The 25,656-nt window shown below is 38.5% G+C and overlaps 1 protein-coding gene across 3 annotated transcripts in view; it reads left to right on the top strand.

The window, feature by feature from the left end:
• MAP3K7CL (MAP3K7 C-terminal like) overlaps positions 1 to 24,220 on the top strand; it is a 43,946-nt gene extending 19,726 nt beyond the window's left edge. For all 3 annotated transcript variants that reach the window (XM_069472399.1, XM_069472400.1, XM_069472401.1), the window contains 2 exons: positions 5,632 to 5,747; positions 23,062 to 24,220. In XM_069472399.1, coding sequence (XP_069328500.1) covers positions 5,632 to 5,747; positions 23,062 to 23,242 — 297 coding nt within the window. In that variant the 3' untranslated portion in view covers positions 23,243 to 24,220. The remainder of the gene's footprint in view (positions 1 to 5,631; positions 5,748 to 23,061) is intronic.
• The last annotated feature ends 1,436 nt before the right edge of the window (positions 24,221 to 25,656 follow it).

Below are 25,656 nucleotides of genomic sequence, written 5' to 3'. Positions count from 1 at the left end.
TCACTTTTCTAAACCTCAAAGTGGAGATAATATCAGTCTCACATTGTGTTTGAATTTAATATGATAATGAGCAGATCTAGCACAGTTACTTGGCAAAATAATTGCTCAATTAATGCAAATTTCCCTTCTTGGTGAAATTATTTGTTGAGTGATATATTTGAGAACAAGTAATTTATCTTTATTTGTGTAACATGAAATGAAAGACGCATTTCTTTGGATTTTTGAGTTAGGGATAGAGGTTCTGATGCCCTCTTCTTTTCATTAAGCCAAGGTGTCTGGAAAACAATATGACTTTTTTTTTTTTTTTAACCAAATTGAGCAATAGCTTCAATCCCTCTTAAAGTCCTCCCATCTAATCTGAGATGACAGTGACAGGTGTCTCTGCAGTACACACTGAACTTGCCTTTTCTCAGACAGAGTCTGATAAGTCCAGAAACTGATGTCACCTCCACAAATAAACAATTCCGTAGCTTCAGTTGTTTATCACAATATCTTGTTATCCGAGCAGCCTCTCCAGAAACGTCTTTTAAGTTTTGTATCAGTATATTGCTTGATATCCGGGAAATGAAAACGGTAGAAAATGAAGTTTTAGCATGCCAGGATTTTGCTACCCTGCTCTTTAACACCCATCTGGAAATGTGATAAAGACAAAATAGTCTCAGAAAGTACTGAAAATGGCTGACATTTTCTCTTTAATACACATGTTGAAAAGTATCTTATACTGTAGTTGTTTGGCTGTTGTGACCACACAGAAAACATATATAGATACTTTGAAGCTTTACAGTAGTAACTTTAATTTTTTTTTTTTTTTTGAGAAGCGCAAGGTTTTTAGGGTATGTCTTGTTAGAAAAACTTGGCACACTCTTGAGTTCTCTCTTCTTTTTATATTGCTTACGTCAATAGAAATAACTTAAATATATTTTACTCTAATGTTATACGATGGATAAGTTATGTAGTATAATTAATAGTCCTTACTGGGATCATAATATAGATGCTATAGAAATATCAGTTCTTAAAATATTTTAAAAACATTTAAAATTCTGAGATAAAGGAGTTTTTACATAACAGAATTAGCCCGGACTATGTTTTTTCTCTCAGTTTTAGCAAAAATTTTTTAACAAGCAAAAATTAAAATGCTTGTTAATTTTAAGACATTAAATTGCAACATAAATTTAAACGACACTCCCATCTTCCCTCAAAATAGGTAACACTGAGAATCAAGGAATAAATACGAGTCTGCTCAGCGACTGTAGAATGTTTAGCTTCCTAAATATAGCTTCTGTGTGGGAAGCTGGGATAGGAAAATTAAATTCTTACATTTCTGAAGTGGATGGGGCCAGTAGTATTCGAAGAAGCCAAGTAGAAAACGGAAACGCTTAAGCTGGCTTTGCCCCTTGCTGAGGGATGCTTGGCCAGGTCCTTTCCCACGGGGCCTTTTCCAGAGAACGGAATCCAGTTCGGGAGGAGCTTGCTATGAACCGATGGCTCGGGCAGAGAGCAGAGATGGTACGGTGTGGCTCAAGCCGGCATTCTTGGAACGAGACCCTGCGGTTTCTCTCTTACTTCATCTTGTTAAATCGGTCCTGATGATTGGGGTGGATACCAGAGAGAGCAGCTCTCCTGCACTGCCATGTAATTTAAAGCCCTTGCAAGCTCCATCCTCAGGCAGCAGGGGGAGGAGGCGGAGATGGAGGAAAGAGGGTGAGGAGGAAGTGTCCCCTCCTGGTCTCTGATCTCATCCCAGCCCCAGTGTGTGTCTTGGAAGAATGTGTTTCAAAGTTGGCTTGAGGTGCTGGTAGGAGAATGTCTTAATTTAGCCTCCTTAGAACCGGCTGTGTCGTATCGTAGACTAGATACGATGGCATTGAGTGTGTCTGGAAGGCTGTTTGTGTGATCACACAGAATTTGTGCTCTAGTACGTTAAGAATACCTTTCATTTTTTTAAACTGAAGTATCTTTGGCTTCCTTTTCTTTGGAACGCAGTATTTCATTCTTTAAGTAAGAATGTGGGATACATGTATCCAAAGTGTGGGAGGATGTAGCATAATTATGGAGACAGTAACAAGACGGTTTTCTCTTCCTGATGTGAAAAGAAATTAATCATCAACACAAAGAGTTTATTTGTTGCTCATCCATTCCCAGCATGGGATTGTAACTACAAAAACCTCTCTGACAAGAATAGTCAAAATCAAGCAATGATTTTAATAGCTTTTAATAGCAACGAGAAATGCTACTTTTATGCCAAGAAGTTAATAGATGTTTCTCATCTGGTTACCAAAGGCATTCTTTTAAGTTATTTTTCAGTTTTTATTCTGAACATGTGTTACCTAAACCCATGTATAGCTGATTAATTCATGATTGAATGAATTAATGTGTTTTAGATGTCACATTACTTAAGCCTACTGGTAGCTCCATTTTTTAACTGGCAAATGGATTCTTTTGCTTGAATTTTAGGAATCTATTTCCTCAGAGAGAAGCTTTTATTCAATGCTGGTCACATATTGTCTCTTATTTTGAGGGGTTTTAAGAGGATAAGAGAGGATCTCCCTCAGCGAGGATCTGATGATACTACACACGAACACATATTCTATCATAAAGCAATGAAAGTTTTGTATGTCATATAAAATGACACATCTCATTTTTTGTAATTTCCCTTTTTATATTCGGTGTAAAACCTAAATTTCTTAATACTTTTATTCATCAGAATTCCTGTTGGGATGAGAACCATATGGATTTAAACAAATTCTTTGATCAGTTTCCTGGGCTGGGGTAAATGTCCAGTGATGTCAATCAACTGTCTTCTAAGGACAGTGGGTCCTGCTGACTAGAAGGCACCTTGATTTGTCCGGCGATGTTTGAGGTTAGCAGTAACTGGCTCAGGATTACAAAGGGGTAAGACATTTGAAGTTCCCTGGAGAGAACTTTGGGAAACAGAGAACGGTTAGGTACACATGGAGTGAGCCTCTGATAGGGAACCCTGGTAGCATTGCTTAGAAGATGGGCTGGAGCAGCAGAAAAGTCTAATGAGCTAAATTTTTTTGCATTAACTTTTTTTTTATTGTGGCAAAAAAATGCCTAAGATAAAATTTCCCATCTTAACAATTTCTTAGTATACATTTCAGCAATACAAACATATTCACATTGTTGTGCAACCACTCTCCAGAACTTTTTCATCTTGCAAAACAGAAGAAGCTCTATACCCATTTAACACCCCCCGAGTTGCCCCTTCCTCCAGCCTCTGGCAACTAGTGAGGTAATTTTACAATGTTATGGTGAGTTGTGCAATATAACCTCCCTCTTTGCTTAAAAAAAGGGAAATCTATATTGCTCATTAATGTTTCATGCAAATTGGGAGAACTTGAAGGGGTGCTGAGTTATATGTCAGGTTGGGGTGAAGACAGAGCTTTCAGGATCCAGAGGCTGAAATGACACATGAAATCTTTGTACTCCATGAAACTGTACACTAAGTATTTTTGGCTTATTCTTTTTTAATTGGCACATTTTTATTGTGGAGAATCTTGACAATATCATGTGTAGCTAGCATGTTCCTCCTGCTAAGAGCATATGAGGACACTGAATGTATCCTGAAATACATACTGCCTACCCCCATGTATCCTTAGCAGCATGATCACACTACCTGCATATAATAATATCCTCAAATTTCCCACAATTAAGAAGTGCCAGTAAAAAAAGAATAAATGAAAAAATTTCCCACTTAATAAAAAGCATTGCGGGGTGGCAAGATAAGGGGGAAAAGAGGCCTCTCTCTTCTTAAGAAAATTATACATGCAATTTTTCTGTTTTCTTTTTTAATTGTAGCAGCAAAGGACATTTCTCCCTGTACATGGTTGCTCTAATCTATGTTCTCTGAAGCATGCAAATCCTTCGTAAGCAGAGTTATGAATCTTTTGACTATCACATGGTTAACTATGCTGAATTTGTGGCTCAGGTACCCACAGGTGGCAAGTTCTGTACTGAACTCTTGTTCGAATGGAGAATAGCCCGTATGGTGTTCACAAGGACAGGATACGATGCGTAAAGTCTTAGAGCCTTCCAGGAAGCAAATCCTTTAACAGGGCACAGATGATTTAACAGCTTGGCTACAGCGCCCAGGATAAATTGCTTTCATTCCCCTTACTGTTATACCTGGTCATTTGCCAGTGTAACAGGTGAAATCTGATGAGTGGGTGACGATTTCTGGGACACAGACTGGAAGAGCCAGGAATTCTGAATTCCTTTGGCAACAGTTTTATCGCATGGGGCAAATTACATTATAGCACCGCTGTGCACGATTTCTCAATTTAATTCCACATAGAAAGCGATAATGGTTCCAAAAGGCTGAGTTTATGCTGTGAGTGTGTTCATGGGGCAGCAGGGAAAGATGCTACATAATAGGATTATTATTAGACTTTTCATGAATTAGGACACAACAGATGTTCCACAGAAAGGCAAATTTAATTCAAATCTATTTAGAATTTTATTTCCTTTAGAACGTCTCAGAGGCCTCATGATAAATAAGAAGGGTCATCTTATCTATTAATCAGACAATAAACTTTATTGAATTTTTATTACATCCCAGGTGGGATTACTAAATGTGACACCCACAGAAATCTGTGTCCTTGAAGAATATAATGAGAGGAGGAACAAATAGTAAGAAACTCATTAGTTCTAAATTTCCAAATGTAAAATCGGTGAGAATACAACCTGATCAAATATATAGTTTATATATATATATAGACTATTGTGAGGAAAGGATTAGACTGAAGAGCCTATTGAACAAGCTGATATTTCTCAGATTGCATATAAATTTTTTTTTATAAATAATTGAAAAGGGTGACTAAAAATCTCTTTAAAGACTATTAACTTGTGTTCCTAAAAGGAGTACTTTTAACCATGTGTTGCTAAACTAGACAGATTAATAAACTCAGGGAAAGCTAATATTTTAGAAATAATTCCTAGAAGTAGGACTTTCACCATGTTGTGGTCGGAAAGGTTTGGATGCTGGCCTTTGTTTCTCTCATGGGTGGGAGAAAAGGAGAGACGTGAACCCATGCTCTCTTTGGCCTCACACGTTAGAAGCATTGTTTTATTTTGGGTCAGACTTTCAGACAGGTTTGTTAATCCTTGCAAGCATTATTTCTGGCTCAGTGTCTTTCTTCAGGTTGGATGCATTTCTCAGAAGAAAGCCTTCCTTCTCCACTCTGCAAAATAAGATTATGCCTCTGAGCTACAGGAACAGAAAGCAAGGGGTAATTGAGACAGACAACTGAAATATTTCCCCACCGCTACCCTTCTCTAAAGCAGAGTTTAATATATCTGGGGAGAATTGCAGAATCCTTAGACTTATTTTTACACCAGTACGTGGCAGGGAACTGACATGTAATGGCTTTCAGGGCTCTGGCTCAGGCCTGAGATGCCCATGAATGATACTGGGAGATGAACGTGGGGAATATCCACCTACCTCTCTATTTCCAGTCAAATGGAGTTAGCAGAACTCTGTTGAACGTTGATTGACAAAGCTGTTCTCATGGAAAAAATATCCTCTAAAGAATATCAACAGAGCAAAATGTTTGATAATTTATTCTGATGCAAAAATAATGGACTGATTTCTTCTTCTTCTTGTTTGTGAAGCCTCTGCCACCTTGTCATGACTCCGAGGAATCCATGCAGGTGTTCAAACAGCACTGCCAAATAGCAGAAGAATACCATGAGGTCAAGAAAGAAATCACCCTGCTGGAGGAAAGGAAGTAAGTACTTTCCCCCTGAGCACTCTCACCTCTGAGCACAGGCCACTGGGCAAGGACAAGGGGTGGTGGGCAGGGGGTAGGCTGAGTGTGGGTGTGGGAGCGTGGGAGGGGATTACAGAAATGGTCCAAATTGTGTGCTGGAGATTAAGTGCTTTGCTTTAGTAAAAGGAATAGCAGGAGTGCTTCCTACTAAAAACTTAATTTTTTTAATAAGAGATTTTAGTCCAGGAAATTAAAAGTGCCAAAATACCACCAAGAGCCATGCTATGTTCTCTGCCAATGTGCCCAGAGGCCCCAGAGCACTTTGGCTTGGGGTGAATTTTAATTAATGCTTAAATGATGGAGTTCCTACATCAAGTGAGAAAGCCATTGTGATAGCTTTTTGGAATAATGTAAATGTATTAGTTGACTAACTGCATTTTATAGTCTAAGTCTTTCTCTTGATAGATTTTTTACCATTATAGTTCTGCTATAGGGAATTATATGATTCTATTAATTAAAGGACTCTAATTTTACTCACTCATAACTTTTTGTTTCAGAATCCTTCCTTTTAATTGCACTTGATTCTTCTGCTGTTGTCTACCCCAGTGACTCCCGTTCTTTTATACTTTCTAAGCATCAGATAAGACACCTTTCCTTCATAGTACTGGCCAGTGTGTACTTATACATTTATTAGGGAGATCTTTTCATTACTGTTTGCATCTCCTACTAAGTGGTAAGTGCTGTAAAAGCACAGATAGTCAGGTGTTGTTCAACATTAGATTCCTAGAGCCTCGTATGATACATGGCACCTAGAGGTGGAATGAATTTTTCTTTCTTTGAGACAGAGTCTCACTCTCTTGCCCAGGCTAGAGTGCAGTGACGTGATTATAGCTCACTGCAACCTCAAAGTCCTGGGCTTAAGTGATCCTTCTGCCTCAGCCTCCCAAGTAGCTGGGACTACAGGTGCACACCACCACATCCAGCTAATTTTTTCTATTTTTTGTAGAGTTGGGATCTTGCTCTTGTTCAGGCTGGTCTCTAACTTCTGACCTAGAGCAATCTTCCTTCATTGGCCTCCCACAGTGCTGAGATTACAGGCATGAGCCACTGCACTGAGCCTGAATAAATTATTATTGAATGCATGAAACATAACCCAAACATATCATGATTCCTTAACTTTCTATTTCTTCTCCGCTTTCTTTTAATGGAGTGACACATGATATATATTTATTACTTATTTTTTAAATGAAAGCAAGTGAAATATATTTTATCTTAAGAAATTTATGAAGTTCTTAAAACTCTTTTGGGACTCCCAGGATAGTGGTTGTACAGTATAACATGGTCATGGCCAGTATAGATTTTGTGGCCATACTTCTTGTAAGATCTCAGCACATTACAAACACTTTTTTACTTATTTGCTTTGCCAAATAAATAAAATTGTACCTGGACTTTTGGTTATAGGGGATTAAAAGATACTTACTAGGAGATCAGAAACACAACTCTTCCCTCATATATCTGAGAGTTTCTTTTTGGTCTAAGAATTTTGATAAGTTGCTTGGAATACTCAGAATGTATGTTTATACAAAGTCTGAGTCCTAAAAAAAATTTCATAAAGGAATTGAAGAGGATTAATAACATGACCAACATTGAAGTCAAAGGAGGGTTTATATGATTAGTATCCTGTGAATGTATCTTCCTGTGTGTGTGTGTCTGTGTGTGAAGTGTGATGATGTGATAGAAAAATCCCCAATAATTTTGTCTCTATTTGCAAACTCTTCAGATTGAAGGTATTGAAGGACTTGGTTATTTAAATTAACTTCATGTGTGTCCTTTTTTTGGCAACACAAGATTACGCACTAAATTATATGTTCTATAAATTTATATTTTTGTATGTTGTGTTTAAAAAATATGATAGGATAATGACATGAGAGTGACTCATAGCTGGTCTTTAAAACATATTCTTGCTGCTTGCTTTGAGACAATGATAACTTTGGGTACCACTGTTAGTAGCCTCTGAGTGGAGGTTTTTTTCAGGTTCTAGTTATTCACTGGGAAAAGAATTTGAGGAGGCACCACATAAGCCAAGCAAGCTTTTACTGAAAGCGAAAGTACACTCTCAGGGAAGAGAATGAGCAGGCTCAAAGAGAGCAGCTGCACTGGGAGGTAGTGGTTTTAGATATTTTATAGTTTTAATAATTGAGGGGAGGAATATTCAGGGCAAGTGGTTGACTTTTACTAAGAATTTGGGTACTAATTTCTAGAATTAGGTTCTCTCCCATTTTGTATTTCATATGTCTGTCTCAGAATTTTTATGGTGATTTCAAGGGCAGAGAAATTTTAAAACCACAATATAAATGATATTGTAATTAGCCAAAGTTCATGCAATGTGACAGAGATGACTGACAAGCCAGTTGAAGGTGGTTCTTGCCTGTGGTTTTCATTCCCTTTTGTTTAAGGTTGTTTACTTTCACACCTGCACTGATCTTTAAGCCGTTGTATCCAGTCTCAGCCTTGTCTCCTATTCTCCTGTGCTAACATTTCTCCACTTAAGAGCTTTGGGCCTTTGTAATCTTACAAAGGAGGCTAAGATCCATCTTCTGAAACTGCTTCCTGCTGCTAAGGGGCGTTGACCCTGCCTGTGGGCACCAGAGTCTCTTACATCTTGTTCTTTATCTATTAATGGGACTGGTGTTAGGGTATCTGCTTTAAGGCACTTCACTGTGGTGGGAGGTACCTTCAGGGCCCTCAGCATGGTCAGGTGGCTGCCAGTATAAGGAATAATCTGCTCAATCAAGGGGATTTTGATAGTCTCTTTCTTCATCTCTCTGAAGAGGGATGGGGTAGAGCCCTTGGACTGTCATGACAACCCAAAAGGCAAGAGATTTTAAAAGTTTAATAATGCAAGGAGAGAAAAGGAGAGCAAGGCTCATAATAATAATGGAGACTATAAAGGATCCTAGTCAGGACCACGGCATTTGTCTAAAGTAGGGCACTGGGAGGATAGTTGGTTCCATATGTCAGAAGCTGTGTCCGACTTTCCCTTTTGATTGTACTTGAGCAGCCATCCGGCTGCCTTATAAACTTCCCATAAATTTGTAGAGACGTGGCCAGTGGTATTAATCCAAGTGCAACAGGAGAAGTTTAATACAGTGCAGACCCCTCCTTCAGTGGCCAGTACATAATCTCATCCCTACAGTTTTCTAAAACTAAATCCGCAAGTGAATTGAGAGAGACTGTCAGCTGGTTTATTGCATTTCCATGATTGTAAATGATGGTTTCTAAAGTGGAGGTGATGTTGTCAAGGATAGTCTCAGAGTAGATAAAACCACCCCAAAGGGCAAGTAGACGGATTGTGCCTACTACTCCAGCCATTATTAGGACAATGGCTCTCATAATCCAGTTGATATTTGGTCCATAATAAACTTGGATTTTGTCTCATGTTGGGTATCCTAGAGTGCACTTCCCGGTATGCCAAGTATTTTCTAGGCAAGGGTAGGCAAGGCCTTTCCCATGCTAGGTCCTGGGGGATGCCCACAGATGAATGTCATGTTGCTAGGGGCACATTGCCAAACTGGCTGGCTCTTCTTAAGTGTATATATTACTTGGGCCTATCAAGGATGTGAATTATTGGCATTAGAGGGAAACATGAGATTACTGCTTATAAGATGATTTCAGTCTCCTTGATTCCAATAATCTGGCTTGAACAAAACTTCAGCCACCTTAGGCCAACTTAAGGTGAGAATGTGACTTGTGTAAGGCTGGCAATTAGGGGAAGTATTAGTATATAGCTGGCACCAAACTAAGGTATTTTGACTATAATTGTAATGGCAGGAGGAATTTCCATTGCAGAAGGTCGTCTGGCCTTTTCCCAAGAGCAGGACCTTTGATAGCCATTCTTTTGCCCTAAAGAGGGTTTTAGCACAGGGTTTACATCACTTGGGTGGGTTAGGGGTTAGAGGTTCTACAGTCCAGGGTAAGAACATGGTAGGTGTTGGTTAAAGGAAGTATAAAGGAAGGCCAACTAGGATTGGAAATGCTGGGAGTAAGGACTATTTTAATGGGAGTGGTGGTGGCCCACCCCATAGATTATAGGGAGAAATTAGCCCTTTTGTGGTCAAGCCAGTGGGCCAGGAGGCAAAGTGTATGGGTTTTGTTGACAGACCCAGCAGTCGGTAAGGTTGGCCACAGAGGCTACTGCTTGGGAAGTTTGAATATATATATTTCATTCTCATTTTCCTTGGGTTAAACTCCAATGGGAATCTAGCCATAAAAAAAGAGCATATTTGGATTTGGTTATTTGAAGTGAGGGAAGGGTTAAAAGTAATGGGACCATTAGAAATTACCAGCAGCAAGAATTATTATAAGTGGGTGGGAAAATGCAAGGAAACAAATAAGATATGTAAAGGGACAAAAGTAAAGCTAACCAACAAACAGCTTGACACATCAAACAACAAAAAAAGAAAATCTACTTTATCTGAACCATGGCATGGTGGTTGTCTTTTAAAAAAATGTTTGTACTCCCATAATATCCTGAAATAAATAAATAAATAAATAAAACATATTTGAGGTCCTCATTGAATTTGTGGAAATAGGAACCTTAACCAGCGTCTGGGATGTCTTCCTCCTGCAAAGACTGAGGAACAGGCTTGACTCTAGACAAGTGTACCAACCATTGTATTACCTCCAACTTAACTGCCTTGGGGGTATTCGTTAAAACTTGGAAGGGGCCTTTCCATTCTGGGGACGACTGGTCTGTCAGGGACCCCTCCTTCCAGGATTTTAGTGGATCCCAGTCTCCTGGGCCAACAGGGGTGGGGTGTTTTATAGAATCAGCTTGAGGCAAATGGCGATTTCCTGGAGGGCCTATTGAACTTGGCTCAGATTAGTTACGCAAGAGGTTACAGAGTTAAGATCAAGATCTATTCATAAGTCAGATGTCATGAATGGCCTTCCATATAACATTTCAAAAGGGCTAAGTTTTAAAAGTTCTTTGGGTGCTGTGCGAATGCAGAGTAAGGCAGTAGGTCACAAGTGGAACCAAGTCTCAGAGGTTTCCTGGAATAACTTGCCTAGAATCCTTTCTAAGGTCTGGTTGGCCCGTTCTACTTTTCCAGAAGATTGGGGTCTCCAGGAGGAGTGAAGCATATATGTGATTCCTAATGTGGAGTCCAGTTGTTGAGTAATTTTTGCTAGTAAATGAAGATCCATTATCATTCTGAAGTGATTTAGACAAACCAAGGCTAAGAATAATTTATTTTAGTGGCAAGTTAGAAACTTCAGTGGCCTTTTCAGATCTTGTAGGCAAGGCTTCTACCCACCCAGTGAAGGTATCTACAAAAACTAGAAGGTGTTGATGTCCCTGACACTGAGGTACCTGGGTGAAAGCAATTTGCCAGTTCTCTCCTGCATAGGTTCCCCAATGTTGGACTGGTTCCAACAACGGAGGTGGTTTTATATCTCCAATAGGGTTATTTAGGGCACAGAGCAAGAAAGCCTTAGTTATGTTTTTAATGGTGATAGTAATTTTGTCACCTATAAATAGGCGACAGGTCATAGAGATAATAGCATCTCTCCCTGTGTGAGTGGACTCATGCTGGGTCTTGAGAATAGCCCATTGTTGGCTCCTGGAGAGTAGAATTTTTCCTTCCAGAGAGATCCACCATCCTTCTGTTGCTAATTGAAACCTCTTGACTTGGCTTCCTCATCTTCAGAGGGAATATATGAGGGGGATCTTGAGAGGCTGACAGTTTGGGGTCCTGATACACATTTCCTGGGCATCTCTAGGAGAGCCACCCATTTGGCTGTCTGCTCTGCTATTTTGTTGCCCTTAACTTGGGTGGATTTCCCCTTTTGATGGTCTCTATAGTGTACTACAGCTACTTTGGCTGGTTCCAGGACAGCCTGTAATAATTGAAGGATTTCAAAATCATATTTAATGGGGGAATTGTTTTTTGTTAGTAATTCCCATTCTTTCTGAGTAGCAGCATGGGCATGAAGTATGAAGAAGATGTATTTGGAGTCTGTGTAGATGTATTTCTCTTTTTCCTTCCTAACTCTCAGGCTTTTATGCAAGCAATCAGCTCGGCCTCTTGGGCAGAAGTGTTGGAGGGTAGAGGTCCCATTTCTACAATGCCATTAAGGCTGACTATAGCATGTTCTGCCTTCCAGATGCCATTCAGCATGAAGCTACTGCCTTCTGTATATTATGTTTCATCTGAGTTGTCCAACGGGGTGTCTTTTAAATTCGTTCTGCTAGAGTATACTTGTTCTATAGTTTCTGTACAGGAATATGTTAAGTTGGTGAGGGGTCCCATGGGTGTCAGGGTGGCTGGGTTTAAACTTTGGCACACCTTGAGACTGATTTCTGGGTAGTCCAGCAGGAGGGCATGGTATTTGGTAAGGCATCCTCCTGCCAATGGTAACCTTTTGTTTCTAAGACCTCTTGCACCTGGTAGTGAGTTCTGGCCTCTAATGACATTCCCAAGGTCAACTTAATGCCCTCTTTGACCAATAGAGTCATGGCTGCTACTGCTCTCAAGAATCCAGGCCATCCCATGGCCACTGAGTCCAACTGCTTAGAGAATTAGGCTGTGGGTTGAAGGTCCTGCTCCAGAGGTTGGATGAGCACACTCAGAGTGATCCCTGTCTTTCTACGGTAAAGAGAATGGAAAGCTTATTCAGGTCAGGAATTCCCAAGGGGCAGATATCAGAGACCTTTTAATGTCTTGGAAGGCCTTTTGTTGTCCTGGCCCCCAATTTAAGGGCTCAGCATCAGGTCCTTTTAAAGCGTTACATAGGGGTTTTACCATGACACTGAATCTGGGAATCCAAATTCTGCAAAATCCAGCCATTCCCCAAAATGTCCTGAGTTTTTTTCAGGTTTGTGGAGGGCCAAGTTGTGAAATGGCCTCTTTTGTTTTTGTGGATGGGGAATGTTGTCTTGGGGTTAAAATGTATCCTGTGTACTCAACCTGTTGTAAGGGTATTTGAGATTTTGCTTTGGAGATCCTATATCCTCTGTTGCCCAAAAAGTTAAGAACCTGAACAGTATTGTCATTAGATATTCCTTGGAGGGGCTGCAGATAAGAATATCATCTACATATTGAAGAATAGCCCCTTGTAGAAGGGACAACTTTCATAACTCCTTAGCCAGGGCATTTCCAAAAAGGTGAGGACTATCTCTAAACCCCTTGGGGAGAACTGTCCGGGTATCTGGATTGGTCCACTCGAAAGCAAACAAAAATTGGGAGCCTGGATGTAGAGTGATGCAAAAGGGGGCATCTTTCAGGTCCAGAAAGGCAAACCAATTAGGTTCTCCTGGAACTTGAAATAAAATAGAATATGGATTTGGAACTATGGGATGGATGGGCACAACAGCCTCACTAATGATCGTATGTCTTGGACTAGGTGGTACTCCGCATTAGGTTTTAAGACAGATAAGATGAGAGTATTGCAGGGGGACTGGCTCAAACCATATACCTGCCCCAACCATCAGTGACCAGCTCTTTTCGTGAGCAAAGGAAATTCACTGGAATGATTCTTCTGGCATGTTTTGTAGGCTAGTGTTACCATAGTTACCCGTTTAAATGTATGTCCTTTCTGACATACATAAATGTATAGTCCCATAGATATGAATGCCTTTTAACATCTTTCTGTTTCCTAATCACCTGACATAGGTGTTGGGAATAGGGTCAAATAAGAGTGAAGGTGATTTAGGGTGGCTGATTGCAGGTTTTAGTAATATCCTCTGTGCATATATGTTTTGTTTGTAACTTGTATGGTCTATATTTAAAATATGGAGCCAATATCAGCAATAAAAGGCTGCTAAGATAAACTGTTAAATTGAGAAGTATGGTTATATCTTATATTTATATACAAATGAACTTGTTTTTCTGGGATTGCTAGTGGTCACTGTTTTCATTAAGACTTTATTGAAGCAGAAATTCATTTTGTAACAGATCTTTTCCTAAACAGTCTTTGTTTTCAAGCAAGACAAATTGGGCCAAATGAATTTGACCCAGGTAATTAACTCTCCATTTTTTGATGATTCTGGTGAGAATTTCTCCTCCATCATTTCATAAAGTGTGGCTGATTATGTTGCCTCTGGTGGTTGGCTGGCATTAGCTAGATGCAAAGAGAGATGCTAAGTAAGGCATTTTTAAAAGGAGTTTTTTTTTATTGGAGTCTTTCAGGCACAGATTAAGGTTTGAACTCTAAACTGAACTTCTCCCTCTTCTCCAGAGGAGGTCTCCCTGGATCAAGTTTGGGAGAATGTGCAAAGGAGCAATGAGAAGAGTTTACATAACTATTATTTTAAGTCATATCTATTGGATGGATAAAGAGAGTCAAACATTTTCTAGGATTATAAACTCAGCATGGGATGAATCCAATTTAAAGAATCACTTCTGGCTTATGACCAATGATGCAGGAGAAGCTTGTTCTGATTTTTATTAAAATTTTGTTCTCACTGTAAGAAAAAAAAGGGGGGTATGATGGGGAACTTTATTGAAAGCTTTAAAAAATTACCAAGAATTCTGACATCTCTAAAGAATTCCTGCTATAATTTTGCCTGTTTATTTCTAGACCTTATGCATCTGAATTTTTTTGTTTTGTTTTTTTGTTTTGTCACCCTGGGTAGAGTGCAGTGGTGTCATCATGGCTCACTGCACCTCAAACTCCTGGGCTCCAGTGATCCTCCTGCCTCAGCCTCCCAAGTAGCTGGGACTACAGGCGCGTGCCATGATGCCCGGCTAATTTTTCTATTTTTAGTAGAGACGGGATCTCACTCTTTCTCAGGCTGGGCTTGAACTTCTGAGCTCAAGTAGTCCTCCTACCTCAGCCTCCCAGAGTGCTAGGATTACAGGCGTGAGCCACTGCTCCTGGCCCAATATTTTTACATAATTGCATATATAATAACATGGGATGTATAGCATGCTTTTTTCCATAAATATTGTAACAGCATTTTTACACAATACATACAGCTTTTTGTGTATGTAATAGAAACTTATTGAAGTGAGATATAGACAATTTATGGCTTTTGAAATCTATCACCAGATTGTTTGAAAGGAATTTTTTAAATGTATAAGATTAAACTATGATCAACCGTAAAGTTTGCTTTGTTCTAGATAGAGTATTTTCTCTTGTCCAGTGGATAAACCACTTGTCTGTTCTATGTATGAAACAATGTGCTGGATGCTTTGGTGTTTAGAAGATTGATTTAGAATGTCAGAAAAAGAGACTCTTAGAAAAGTCAGGTTGAAGAATATTATATACTTCTTAAAAAGTCTTATGTTGTTTTTAATTGACGTATAATACTTGTACCTATTTATGGGGTACAGTGTGATGTTTTGATACATATACACATTGTGTAACGATCAAATCAGGGTAATTAGCATATCCATCACCTCAAACACTTGTCTTTCCTCTGTGCTGAGAACATTCAAAATCCTCTTTTCCAGCTATTTTGAAATATGCAATACATCATTGGTAGCTATAATCACCCTACTGTGCAACAGAACACTAGAAGTTATCCCTCCTATCTAACTGTAACTTTGTACCTATTGACCAACCTCTCTCTATATCCTCCTTCTCCCCCATACCTTCCCTGACCTTTGGTAATTACTAGTCTACTCTGTACTTCTATGAGATCAACTTTTTTAGATACCACATCTAAGTGAGATTGTGTGGTATTTGTCTTTCTGTGCCTGGCTATTTCACTTAACATAATGTCCTCTAGGTTCCTGATGACATCACAAATAAATAACAGGATTTCATTCCTTTCTGTGGCTGAATAGTATTCCATTGTGTATATACACCACATTTTTTATCCATTCACCCATTGATGGACACTCAGATTGATCCCATATCTTCACTATTAAAATTCAGTGGTTTTCAGTGTATTCACAGAGATATGCAACCATGACCACAATTTTAGAACGTTTTCATTATGCCAGAAAGTAACCTTGTACCCTTAAGCAGTCACTCTACATTGTTCCTTAACTCCTGGCCATTGGCAACCAGGAATCTACTTTCTATCTCTATGGATTTACCTATTCTGGACATTTCATATGAATGGAATCATATACTATGTGGTCTTTTACAATCAGCTTCTTTCAGTTAGCATAACTTTTGAAAGTTCACCCATGTTGTACCATGCATCAGTATTAATTCCTTTTTATTGTTGAATAATATTCCATTGTATGGGTGTGGAATATTTATCCTTTCATCATGTAATGGACATTTGGATTGTTTGCACTTCTTGGCTATTATGAATAATGCTGCCATAAACATCTGTGTACAGGTTTTTGAGTGGACATATGTTTTCGATTCTCTTGACTGTGGACCTACGAATAGAATCATTAGGTCATATGATAACTCAATGTGTAAACTTTTGAGGAACTGCCAGGCTGTTTACAAAGGGATTGCACCATTTTATACTCTCACCAGCAGTGTATGAGTGTTCTGATTTCTCCACATCTTTGCCAACACTTATTATGTCTTTTTGTTTCTAGCCAGCCCTAGTCGATGTGAAATGATATGTCATTGTGGTTTTGATTTACATTTCCTTGAGGGCTAATGATGTTGCACGGCTTTTTGTGTGCTTATTTGCCGTTTCTATGTCTTCCTGGAGAAGTGTTTATTCACATCTTTTGCCCATTTTTGAATTGGATTGTCTTTTATTATTGAGGTAGAAAATTTTATATAATTTTAGTGGGTTCAAGCAAAACATCAGAAGGGGGTTTTCATATGGGGCTACCACAATCATCATGATTCCTATATTCTCATGTCTGTTAAAATATACATAAAATGATGATTGGGGGACCAACATCCCATCCAGGGAAACATATCAGGATGAGGGTGAAAGGGTATGTACGTAATTTCTAAAAGCATAGTCTAAAATTAGCTCAGTTTTGATTTGTCTTTAATCATGATATTTATTTAGAGATTTCCAATAACAGGAGATTTTTATGTTTAACTGGAAGTATTTATTTCTTTGGGACATTCCTGAAGGCAGAGGTTTTCAAACTGTGTTCTGGGGAGTCTCTCAAAGATTGGGGATGGAGAGGATATCAGGCAGGGGACTGTACCAAGGTCAGCTAGAGAAGCTTAAGTTTTTGTTTTTTTTTTCTCAGAGAAAGGGTCTCGCTCTGTCATTCAGGCTGGAGTACACTGGAGTGATCACAGCTCACTGCAGCGTTAAACTCCTAGGCTCAAGTGATCCTCCTGCCTCAGCCTCCTGAGTACCTGTGACTATAGATGCCTGCCACTACACCAAACTGATTTTTAAATTTTTCCTAGATTTGGGGTCTTGCTATGTTGCCCAGGCTGGCCTTGAACTCCTGGTCTCAAATGATACTCTCACCTCAGCATCCCAAAGTGCTGGGATCACAGGCATGAGCCACCATGCCTGACTGAGAAGGTTAAATTTTATCTGTTTTATTTGCTTCCCTTCAGGGTATGATTTTCTTTGAAAAAGGATTCAAAAGTAATAAAACACTGAAAACCAAACCTCACTTTTATATACCAAGCATACTTTTCTAAAATATTTACTCATCCCCCCCAAATTGTTTTCATTATCATAAACAGTAAATGGAGACATTTCTCTGTAAGCGTTTGTAGGGTATGTTCAACACGAGGGAGAAGTTCTATCCTCTCTTTCCGACGATGTCTGATATGGTAAGATGCCTTCTGGGTTGCAGGAGCTTGAGACATAGATTCATCACTGGGACAAATATTTCTCTGTTCTGGGAAGACCATTTCCATAGTTCTTGGCACTTTCAAAGTTGACTAAGGACTTTTACTTGGAAAAGGCAGAATTCTAGACCATTTGGTCCCAGTGAGCTAAAGACTTTTGGATAATAATGCAATAAAATAATTCATTTTCCAACAGTGGAGATGTGCTTCCCAAGATGGATTTGGTTAGCAAGAATAAAGGACAGTGCCTAGCTTGCAATGGGCTTTCAATACATACTTGTTAAGTGAATGAATAGAAGAGCCAAAGAACTGTCTTAGCTCTTCACTTGCTTACGAGGCAGAGGTATAGCCAAAGGGAATCTTACATTTTAGTGTTTTGTTTTGTGTGAAATCCCACCATCCCAGACTTCATCAAGCTGTGAGATTACAGTTTCTGTTAATGCCCCAATCACAATGATTTGGGCCTTTTACAACACCTAATCACATGCAGTGCAGTCACTTAACCGGAATGTCCTTCCCAGGTATCTCTCCATTTAATTGTCTGCCTGAACACATATTGAAAGGGACAGAATATTTACCTCTTCTCAGTGAGAGTGCCTTTGAGTAGGTTTCCCTTGCTGAGGAAAGATGCTCCGATCCAATCTCTGGGGGAACAGAGCGAGGAAACCTTTTGCCTTTCACCTTCTTCCTGTCCCAGGATTAACTCCTTTCAGGGTGATTTACAAGTGGAATGTCCATTTCCCTTAGAGCAGTGGTTCTCAAGGAGGCAATTCTCTACCCATCCCACTCTCCACCTCAGTCCTACATTAGCAATATCTACAAACACATTTGGTTGTAATAACTGGGAGGGGGAGTGAGTTTGCTTCTGACATCTACTGAATAGAGAGGCCAAGGATGCTGCTAAACCTCCTACAATCCCAAAGCATAGACAGCCCTCAACAACAAAGAATTGTCTGACCCACACATCAGTTGTGCCAAGGTCGAGAAACCCTGCATCAGAGCAAGTCCCACTTCCTCCTCCAAGGGCGCAATATTGCCCTTTGGTTCCCAGAAGACATAAGTATGTTTGTTCATGCATTATTCATTTGTAGGGCTTCAACATCATAGTCTAGGCTGAGCTTTGGAAATCCCAGTTCAATACCATTTATTATTCCTCCACCTGCATAAGACGAACGTAGACTTTCACATGCTTTTTGTCATTTTCAGGCATCTACTCCTCTCCTGTGTACAGATGCTTGTATTTGGACATAAGTCTCTCAAGAACCACCAAGAGTACAGTCTAAATCTGTGTTTTAAAATAAAATTCTCCCTAGGATGAAGATATTATTTTATTGCATTATAATCCAAAAGTCTTTAGCTCACTGGGACCAAATGGTCTAGAATTTTGCCTTTTCCAAGTAAAAGCCCTTAGTCAACTTTGAAAGTGCCAAGAACTTTGGAAACGGTCTTCCCAGAACAGAGAAATATTTGTCCCAATGATGAATCCATGTCTCAAGCTCCTGCAACGTAAAGAATCTCCTTAATTTTGGAATTAATTTCTGCAAAGTTTCAAAATCTTTTTTACCAAGTCACTTGAACTTTCCCTTCCCCCGTTTGTTTTAGCAACTAAAAACTTTTCCAGGCATGTGGCTTAGGATGGGGCAGCAGATGATCTATGTTGGACCCCAAGGCTATGACCTTTAGACTATTGAACTGTATCATATGGAATGCTGGGTTACAGATTTTGGCTTCAGAAATGATATTTCTGTAACTATGGTCTTCTACCTCCATATCGCATTACATTGAAGGGAATGATAGATAGGATAACCGAGAAATCAAAGGCAGGACCATGTTCTAGTCAATTATAAATATTGATTTGTTCTTCAGATCATCTATTTGTAAGATTGTGTCTGTAGCTTGATGTGCCAGAGTTTAATTATGAATTAATAATGGATGAGCATAAATATGTCTACATAAATAGGTTCTAGACAGGAAACAATAGACAGTTTGACAGTATTCACTGAATAGCTGTATAATTGCTTACCAAATGCACGAAACTAATCTACAAACCTGTCAATTGAGTCTTCTTGATTCCAGTAAAGGAGAAATTATTATTGACTTTCTCCAATATGAGAAGATTGGAGAGACAATTTTGACCATTCTTTTTTTGTCATAAAATCTGCAATTTTGTGATTTATTATCTCTACCAGCCAAAACTCTTAACAGATGGCTTTAAATGAGGTCAGATAATGGAGGCAGGAAGACAGCCATTGTTATTCCCAGTACTGTCAACTCCCAGACCATGGTTTGAAAGTGCAACTCTATTTCCACCTAAATTATTTATATGACACACGTAATTTGAAAGAAAAAAAACAGAACAAGAATGGATGATTTGATGGATAGAGGATTTATAGCATCTCTCTCTCTTTTTTACTTATATAGGTTTGATTTATTAATTTCTTTAAGACAGTTACATGAATACTTTCACTAATCAATATTTAATTATTGACATTTACTGCTCACACTATACTTGGCTCAGAGCTCTAAACATTTAATTAGAAGCATAGGCTTGATTTCTGGCTCTTTCTTATTAGCTGTGTGACTTTTTCAATTAAATGGAGCATATCGAGTTTCTCTTTCCTTAGTTTTAAAATGTAAATTACTGTATTTATCACTGAGCTGCCTTTTTCTTCAATTATTTATTCAATAGGTATTTATTGGTAGTCTATTCTATTCTAAACACCACAGAATATCCAAAGATCAGTAGTAGCCCAAAGGAACTTTGTGTATATGCGTACCAGTATTCCAGATTACCTTCCATTTGTCTCTGATGGGGCACTTTCTTTCCAATGCCTAGTTTTGCTCAGTGAATACCAAATTGGGTGCAAAAGGCAGTTCATTGGATGCAGGAAGAAAATACTAGAACTTCTATTCTGATTTACTTTTTGCCTTTTTTTCCAGGATAACTTTATTTTGACAGTTTCAAACTTATATAAAGTTGCAAAAGTAGTATAAAGAACTCCCGTATATCCTTTACTGGAGTTACCAATTATTAAAACTTTCTCCAGTTGTGCCTTATTTTTCCTCCCTGAACATTACTGGGGTTCTCTTTCCTTCTCACCTACACACACACACACACACACACACACGTATGCATACACACACATTCTCTGTGTGTATATGTGCATATGTATAAATATATGTATGTATTTATGTGTATATATACTTAAATATCTGTGTGTATAAATATATGTATGTATGCATATGTACACAGGTATATGTACATACACACACCATCATCCTCCATTGTCCTAAACACTTCAGTGAGTATTTTCTAAGAATAAGGACATTCTCTCATTTAACCATGTTATCGTATAATGACTAAAATCAAGAAATTTAGCATTGATATAATGATACAATAGCATTGACTATTTCATTCATAGTCCATATTCAAATTGCATCAATTTTTCAATAATATTCTTCAAAACTATTTTTTTCCCAGTCCAGAATCACAGATTGCATTTAGTTGTCATTTCTCTTTAGGTTTTTAAAATATGGAATAGTTCTTAATATGTAACATTTCTGAAGATACAGGCTAGCAATTTTGTATAATTTTCCTCAATTTGATGTTCTCTGGTATTCCTCATGATTAAATTTAAATTATGCATTTTTGGCAGGAATATCACACAAATGATATTATGTCTTTCACAGTGCATGTTGCATCTATTCATCTCATTACTACCGATGTCAACTTTGGTCACTTTCTTCCAGATTTCTCTATACTCTTCTGCTTTGCAATTAATAAGAAATTTGTGGGAATATATTTTGAGATTATGTAAATATCTTGTTCCTCGTTAGCCTTTCACCCACTAGTTTTAGCATCCAATCTTATCTTGGTACATATCTATATTTGGGTATGCTTTGTCAGGTATATGTTAGTGCATATATAATTTATAAATGAATACACAGACATGTAGAAATAGTTTGGGCTTGTGCTCAAAGTTTTCTTTTTTTAAACTAATAGTATTATATAATAAAAAATGTTTGGAGACCTAACTGAATGAGATGGTCAGGCTATTTTCTTGTTCTGGATTATTGGAACACAACAGGTTTTATTTTTGATCAGGAAACTTCCCCTTGCTCCCAGTGGCCATGGGCTTATTTCCAATATAAACTGGAATATTATTGCTTTTCAGGAATATATGCTTTCCTTTCTTCTTATCGCAGTATGTAGTATCAGATCAGTATCTGATCAGTGGAAGAAGGAAGAACAGAGGCTTTTAGAGATGTGGGCAACAGTAATAATGAATGAAGTTAATGAAGATAATATTTGCCTTTGTTACACACTAAGGCAAGATTGTTGCTACTTTAAAACAAGGGTTTAAAACTGTTCCCTGACAACATACCCACAGAGTCTGAGGGGCTTTGCAGGGTTAGGGAAGGCCAAGAAGAGGGCTTGGAACTGAGACTGGTGGCAGTGTGTCCCAAGCTTTGGTCAGTTGGGTACAACTTCCATGAATTATGCCATATGTGCACTATCATTTACTCAAAACTTTTCTTTAAATCAGATTTACATAGATTTTTTTTTTTTTTTAATTAGCCTACTCTTAGGGTATGTGATGTTTGAAATTATGAGTTTGATGTGTTGGTTTCTATTTAAAAATACATATTAAATAAATTTAAAAGTCTTAAAACTTTGCCTAGGTACTATCTACAATCATCTAATGTTATTAATAACCCCAGCAGTGCAAAGCCTTCCCTTTAGGAAGCCCATCTAGGAAACTATGTATCTGAAGAACATTTGCCCTACAGAGGAGGAAGAAACGTGGGGCAAAGGAGACTTTAATTAGTTCTAGTCTCGTTTAGGATTAACTGACCCTGTAAAGGCAGCGGACCTGGTTGTCACGGTTATTAAATCTAAACACGGACTGCAGATTCTTAGCTTCTTATAATGTGTATTTACATCAATGAATTATTTACAAATATTTACTGAGAACTGAATTTGCTTAAGGCGTTGTCACTGCAAATTTCCTCCTGTAGCCTCAGCCTACTTCCTCAATTTTAGAGTCAGGCCAGCGCTACATGCAGACACATTGTTTTGTTAATGAGGGCTGAAATATATATGTAAGGACTAGGGGAAGATGTGGGAAATATTGCAATATCTGCAAGGATAGAGTTGGCATTCTTTAGTTCTAAGAAGCCCAGTGAAGATTTGTTCAACTCGGATATAGGAAACAAAGGACGATAACAAGTAAATTTGGAGAACAAAGACTTGGTAAGGGGCAAACTACAAGACAATACAACATCTTAAATTATAAAAAATTATAAACTGATGTTTTGTTTTTTCACAAATTAGTTACAATTTTTACAACTTCTGGTACTCTTACAAAGATCACTTTTTTGGACTATTGAAGGACCTGTGAGGTTTTTTTGTATATGTTAAAAATTTTGGGTGTGTCTACTAGAGGTGCTAGAATAAAATAAAAAGATCTAAATCTTGCGAAGTTGGAAAAATAAAAGTAAATCATTGGAGCCAAGTAGAGATGGGTAAAAATTTAGAAGAGCAGAATGAAACCATCTGCTTCCCTCATGCTGTTTCTGAATAATTTGTTTTCATTGAATTCTGTCCTTCTTCCTGCCCTGTCCCCTGAATCTTTAGGAAAGAGCTCATTGCCAAGCTGGATCAGGCAGAAAAGGAGAAGGTGGATGCTGCTCAGCTGGTTCGGGAATTCGAAGCTCTGACGGAGGAGAATCGGACGTTGAAGTTGGCCCAGGCACAATGTGTGGAACAACTGGAAAAACTTAGAATACAGTATCAAAAGAGGCAGGGCTCATCCTAACTTTAAATTATTCAGTGTACACTTAAGAGGTTGGTGATTGCTTTGCGCTGGCCAAAAGATTTTTATTTTAAAGGAATAGTGAGTCACATTGATTGCTACTCTGTATTACCCACATGGCAAACATTATAATGAGTTTAATGCTTGTCAGCTTCTAGCGTAAGAGAAGGGATATTTTATTTTAAGTGAGATCATTAATGCAAAGCTGTTACCAATATATGTTTTCAGAGATCAGAATTCTTTTCCAAAGCTATATATGTTTTTCTCATTTAGGAAGATACGACCATGCTATATATCAAAGGGTAGAAAATGATAAAAATAGAATATTGACTGACCCCTTTAGGAGTCACGAGCTGAGCAGAGTGAAGCCATGCAACACACCAGGAGGATGCTCACTGCAGTCCCACATCTGTGTGTTTTTAAATTGCATGCCTTTAATATTTCAAATGTGCTCAAATCTAAACTGTCAGAAACTTCTCTGCACGTATTTATGTTCACCAGTCAGACTTAATCCCTCAATGATTGATTGTACTAAGAATAAATGGTTGCATATCATAAAAGCTTCCTCATGAAAATATTAGCAGAACTCATGTTTGTGCCCAAAGCACATTTGCCAGTGCTAACTTGCTGTTATAATAAAGACAGATAAGGCTGCATTTTCTTTACACTGTGTTACCTCACAGTAAACATCTCTGCCTTTGTGTGTTCTAGGGGGAGGAGGGGACATGGAAAATTTTTGTTTGGATATTATTTGGATGTGTTCCTATGAAAACATCAGTGAAATGATAACTATTACTTTGTTTTGGATTTAAGGGGATGTTTTAGGTCAGTGACAACTAATAGGAATATGTAAGTCAATTCAGAATGAAAATGATTTTTCCCTTGTTCCACCTACCACCATATTTTCCCAAATTGATCTCTATGTTATATGTCCATTTCTATTCGTATAACTTCTTTTTCATTAAACGTGGATCAAAACTGCCAGTTTGTATTTTGTTCTTTTCTCAACTCCATTTATTTATTCAAAATTTATTTATTTTTTAAAAATTCCAATTGATTTATAGGGTACAAGTGTTTTTGTTACATGGACGAATTGTATAATGCTGAAGTCAGGGCTTTAAGTGTGCCCATCACTAAAATAGGGTACATTGTACCTGATAGGTAGATTTTTTTATTTTTATTTTTATTTATTTATTTATTTATTTTTTGAGACAGAGTCTTGCTCTGTTGCCTGGGCTAGAGTGAGTGCCGTGGCGTCAGCCTAGCTCACAGCAACCTCAAACTCCTGGGCTTAAGCGATCCTACTGCCTCAGGCTCCCGAGTAGCTGGGACTACAGGCATGCGCCACCATGCCCGGCTAATTTTTTTTTTTCTATATATATTTTTAGTTAGCCAGATAATTTTCTTTCTATTTTTAGTAGAGACGGGGTCTTGCTCTTGCTCAGGCTGGTCTCGAACTCCTGAGCTCACAGGATCCACCCGCCTCAGCCTCCCAGAGTGCTAGGATTACAGGCGTGAGCCACCACCGCGCCCGGCCTGATAGGTAGATTTTTATCCCTCATCCCCATCTCCCTCCCCCCTTCTTAGGTTTCAATGTCTGTTACACCACTTTATGACCATGTATACCTATCATTTAGTTCCCACTTATAAGTGAGGACATGTGGTATCTATTTTTCCATTCCTGAGATACTTCACTTAGGTTAATGGTTTCCAGTTCCATCCAAGTTACTGCAAATGACATTATTTCATTCCTTTTTATGGGATGTATACTCCAAGGGGTGTGTGTGTGTGTGTGTGTGTGTATGTGTGTAGGTTGATTCCATATCCTTGCAATTGTGAATTGTGCTGCAATGAACATTTGGATGCTTGGGTGCAGGTTTTTGTTTTGTTTTTATAAAACGACTTCTTTCATTTGGTTAATCTCTTTTATACTAAAAGTTGGGATGGCCTAACTCTGGTCGGAATTTGTTCTTAGCTGTATTTGCATGTGCCAAAAAAGAAGTGAAGTCTCTTTTCTTGGAAAGAAGTCATGTGATTTCTCATATAAACAACTCAGAACTATAACAGCGAATATGAAACATTTGTCTCTTAAGGTATTTGCCCAAAAAACATACAAGAGAATAGTTCATTAACACGATCAGGTGGCCTTAGACAGACCAGTGGTTCTCAAATGGGGGTGATTTTGCAACCAGAGGACATTTGACAATGTCTGGAAACATTTTTTTGTTGCCCCAACTGGTGTGAGGGGTGCTATTAGGATCTAGGGGGCCAAGGTCAGGGATACTGCTAACCATCCTACAATGCGCAACTCTCCACAACAAGAATTGTCGGGCCCAAAATGACACTAGCACCAAGATTGATACACCCTGGGGTAGATTAATCACCGGGCAGTTTGGGCAAATGCCAAGGGGAAGCAC

The sequence above is a fragment of the Eulemur rufifrons genome, chromosome 7 (genome assembly GCF_041146395.1).
Source record: "Eulemur rufifrons isolate Redbay chromosome 7, OSU_ERuf_1, whole genome shotgun sequence".
Taxonomy (NCBI): Eukaryota; Metazoa; Chordata; class Mammalia; order Primates; family Lemuridae; genus Eulemur; species Eulemur rufifrons.
This window is presented reverse-complemented; position numbering and strand designations above follow the sequence as displayed.